Raw genomic sequence first — 4,784 nt, 5'->3', positions numbered from 1 at the left:
GAATTCTGTTATGCGCTCTCAAAGCTATTAGCGGCCATGTCTACCCTTATCCGACAGAGTGCAATGAGGGCCGGACAATTATTGTTAAGGGGACACTTTCTGCTTCTTCACTGGTTCAAAAGTTGATGTCCTGATTTGTAAATGTTGCTCCAAATTATTTCTGCCAAATACTAAGGGCCAAATTCATAAAGGGCATTTAAGGGTTAGACGTGTTTAACTTCTCCCTAATCAGTTTCAGGGCCTCTTCATATTCTGTGAAGATGAAGGACCTGAATCTGTCTATTCAGTAGTTAAACGGTGCTTTAAGCTAAATGCCCTAAATGAATTTGGCCCCATTTAGGCCCATTTTGATGAAGTCATCGCAGGTAATTGAGATAATGGGAACGTCTTTTCAGTGATCATTAGGAAGTGTTTTTGGGTAGTGAAAAGCTGATTTTATAGGTTTAATGGGGTGGTCATGCCTCAGGTAAGAAGAGTGGGACATGCTGGCACTTCAAATATCTAACACGTATCTCCCGATTGGAAGTCGCTGTCTTAGCCAAAGTGGCATTTTTACTCCTTATGTGTTGTCGAAATAAAACTGTCAGATATACCTTCATCCACCAATCGGTCCTCTTCTGAAGAATAGATAGACAACAAAGGGAAATTCATAAAAAATCAAATATATTTCTTTTACAATCAGTTCATTGCCATGTTTGTCACAAAATGTATCGAAATGTCATGAAATAGCTCAAAGTTACAATACGGACGGTATTTGTAAAACAGATGGTCATATTGAAACCGACGGAATAACAACTGACTGAGGTAGGCCTACCAATGAAGAAAAGTAATAGACATTAGATTTATTCCTCAATGGACAACCGATAAATGATCATGATGGACGTAATATCTCATTTTCCCAAACTATGGGGTGAAAAAGTTTTGAATAATGTTTGCCATCAATGCAGGATGAATGCAATGCAAGGCAGCACTATATTGTTATAACATGGATGAAAATGTTCCGCGCCTCAGCAGTAGTATTACATGTATAAAGCCTTTCCTTTATCAGTTCGTGGAATTGGAATATTTTCAATGTTAACATAGTCGGTTGACAATGGCGCCTTTAAATGTGATATAATACTGAGTAAAGTATAAATTTAATTCTTTAACTCGTCTTGATACTATCAAAAGAAATCATCGATCAAGTTCTTTCATCGACATATACATGCAGCTAAATAGAAATACATGTACGGACATCGGGCATTTAAATCGGCCAAGCCCCGGAGCAGATGTCTGTGATAATGGCAAAGAAGTCACACCTTTAATATAGATTTTAAGCCATTTTCCAACTGGCTTCAACTGCCATAACCTTTTCCAAACAACTCATCATCTCTCGAACCGGATATGTGCAGGGCAGCATGACCTCCTTGGGGTACAGGATACTGAATCAAGCACTTTCGCAGTGATAAAAATTCTGAAGTATCTTACCCTATACCTTGCCGCCACTGATCGTCATCTTGTTTCATTTTTGGTTTTGCTTTACCTGTCACTGTTATTGAACGGATTCCGTCTCTAACGTCGCTGACTTCAGGGCCCAGTTGTTCAAAGCCTGGTTGGTTCAGCGACCGCTAGTGACCGTAACTTTACTTGGCGGAACCCTCGGGGTGCAGCTAAAACTTAGCGGACCTGGCTAATGATGGAGCCCGTGAGGTTCCAACTCGGTTGTGGCAAAGCGGCAGCTAAGCCTAACGGCACAAAATTTGCGAGGTTTGGCGACCGCCAATCCACCGTTTGCAGGTAGCGTATCAGTGAACAGCTTCACATTCATTACATTGTAGTGTGTAGCTCGGCGGCCAAACTCGCCGTTGTGGCGTAAGGATGACATTGTGACGCAATCCTGTTTTATCCGGTTACAAACATTACTGTGTGCTATGAAATATCATTGAAAGGCACGAATAATCTTCCCACCAAATATCTACACTTTCTGCGGGAAATTTTCAAAAGTACTTGTAAACAAAAATAATCAAAAAAGTTTCACCCACAGATACGCCAATGGAAAAACTGAAAGAGCTGCATGTAGTACGTATATCCTACCCCTACCATTGAACCATTTTTCTTATTTCATTCTCTTCTACGCGCCTATTTGCTGCTGTCATTGTGTCATACCGATAAGGACAATAGCTGAGACATACCAACCAAATTTGCTGAAAATGTGTAGCAACTTTGCACAAAATCCATGGTTGTGGTAACCAATCTCGCAAGACTTTTAATGATAATAATCAAATGATTTGACTTTAAGCGCTTAAAAACATGAATATATTTTCTACGCACTTTTATAAACAACTAAAATAATTCATAACGGTATGATCATTTTTTATGGTCACATGTCAAAGCTATGGTAATGAGGGCCCAAAAGAAAAAAAAATGTTATTTTCAATATGACGTGATGGCACAATGGGTAGCGCGCCCGCCTCCCACATGTATCGAGCGAAGCTCAAGTAAAGGGCGCGGGTTAGAAAAAATCCCCGAAATTGAAATATTTTTCTATCAAATATTCAGCAATGATGAATAATATACAAATATCGCAACAGATGGCCCTTGATCTGATTGCCCATCACATGGCTGAAAGCATTCATTGCCGTTGCTGCCCTAAAATCACAATTATATCAATGCATACGTCAAGTCCAATGGGCTGCATTGCTCGAGACTTTAAATAAAACGCCGAATTTTGGTTGGCCAGCCTGGCCAGCCTGGCCAGTGCCTATCTACATGATTTATTCTCGAGGAAGACACAGCGAGTCGAACATACCCAATACGGCACAGATAGGACCTTTGAGATGGACCTGTTTGGAGCCTGGTCTAACTGGAGGTATTAACAAATAGTTGTAATGAGGTACATAAACAACTTTGTTGACACTGGAACCCAATAACAAAAGGGGCTTTGGGCTACGTCCGTCAGTGTACGTAGGACCAGTGTGGAAGATGAAGCTATGCCTCCACTGCAACTTGTGTCGTGGCAAACCAATCATTTATAGAGTCACATTCTTTGCAGCAGACACTTTTGAAGAAGAACTCGTTTTCTCCATCTGACACATTTGACCCATCACCGTTTGCAAACTCTCAACCACCACATGGGCTGGTATCTTCGTCGATTTCTTCACCGTATCCTCATTGATACTATCTCGGTTCTTCCATTTTAGATAATGCACACCGCTCCACTTTGCGAGATACTCGAAGTGCCAGTTCTCACCAAAGTTCTTCGGGAAGAATTCAATGACAGCACTCCCTGGCTGCAGAAAGATACATTGAGCAAATCCCGCCCCGTGCATCCCAATCAAAACATCGGTTTGAGCAAAGGCATTCAATTGCTCCCGCACCGTCATTGTCTCCAACAGAATCTCCCTAACGTTGAACAACGGATGAGCGCTTTTTACTGCAAAAACTAACTCTCGCTCGTTCGTGATTTTGCGAGATATGACACCGGCAGGGTTTCTGGGATGATTAATGTAATCTCGTCGCCAAACGAACAAAATATTCAACCGTTTGCAGTCTAAGTAATGTTTCACAGGGACATCGTTACTTTTAAGCATAAAACTTCGAAATTCTGGTAAAATTGGGACGGTTTGTTGTTTGACAATCAATGGTGTTTTGCCACGGTCCATAGCCCATACTAACCGCTCAAACTTGGCGGCTGTCCCGAGGTCTTTCAATCGCAACACAGATTTAAATGCGGACGGCCATAACGGATCTAAGGAGGCTAATGGATGTCCGTCCACTATCAGAATGTTCACTAACTTTGGATGGATGTTGAAAAACCTCGTCACAAGGTATACGGTATAAAAATCTATAATGGTCCAGTACACGTTGGCATACTCGTACCTAGTGATTGCTATAGTCATTCCTGCGATATAAGTGGCATTTTGAAACTTTTCATACAGTGATTTATCACCTGTAATCGTCTTTTGCCATTCCTTGATATGGTTTTTGGCCCGAGGGTCACTATAATTAGGTTGACAAGGAAGGACATGAAAGCCCCTAATGTACTTATAAAACTCCTGGTCCTCCTTCTGGCTGAGCACTTTCGCTAACGACTCGCCGCCGGGGTTGCCAGTAGCTCGCTTCGTATCTATCACGACATTGAACAGTTCGAACACGTCCCCTGGACCGTACACAGTAAACATACCATCACAATACCTCCCGGGGCGTTCCAACCACTTTCTGAACAACAGTGGTTTCTCAGCTGGAGACGGCAAGTCAAAACCAAATCCTCCTCGGAGCTCTGACCCAATGCTATTCTTTTTAACAAGGGATGTTGTCTCTTTGCCCTGTTTTTTCCTTACCACGTCGATGTGCTGGAGATATGATTTCTTAAAGATATCATGACTGATGACCATCCGACTCCATCCAACTTCGTTCGCCTTCCTGCGTTCGAATGATAAATTGCCCGGCACCTTTGGTACAACGAGGCGATCATACTGATTAAAGGGCCAAAGGAAGATAAAGACATTGCTGAGGATATTCACTAACACCAGGAAAAGGACAAACCTTCGCCATGACACGGCCATGTTGACAAGATTACTTTCCTCGTCGCCATTAAAACGATTCTGAAAATATACAAAAAATGAACCATAAGATTATTAGCCAATTGCGTCTGCTGACAGACGCTGCAATCTCCATGAATCTATGCAGTACAATTAAATATATGACTGTGAGTACCCGATGGGTCAAATTTCCTTCTCAAAACTTATAACTCCAGTTCAAAAGGGAATAACCAATGCAGCTAGCCCCTATACCCTACGTTGTAG

The 4,784-nt window shown here is 41.9% G+C and overlaps 1 protein-coding gene across 1 annotated transcript; it reads right to left on the bottom strand.

Annotated features, from left to right (window-relative positions):
* Positions 1 to 691: 691 nt before the first annotated feature.
* Positions 692 to 4,524, bottom strand: LOC135487256 (uncharacterized). The gene has a single exon (XM_064770780.1). It carries the CDS (start codon positions 4,371 to 4,373, stop codon positions 3,009 to 3,011), a length of 1,365 nt encoding a protein of 454 aa, XP_064626850.1. The 5' UTR covers positions 4,374 to 4,524; the 3' UTR covers positions 692 to 3,008.
* Between the last annotated feature and the right edge of the window lie 260 nt (positions 4,525 to 4,784).

Source organism: Lineus longissimus, chromosome 4 (assembly GCF_910592395.1).
Source record: "Lineus longissimus chromosome 4, tnLinLong1.2, whole genome shotgun sequence".
In the NCBI taxonomy this organism is placed as follows: Eukaryota; Metazoa; Nemertea; class Pilidiophora; order Heteronemertea; family Lineidae; genus Lineus; species Lineus longissimus.
Note: the sequence above shows the minus strand (reverse complement) of the source record. Positions and strands in the feature narration are given on the sequence as shown.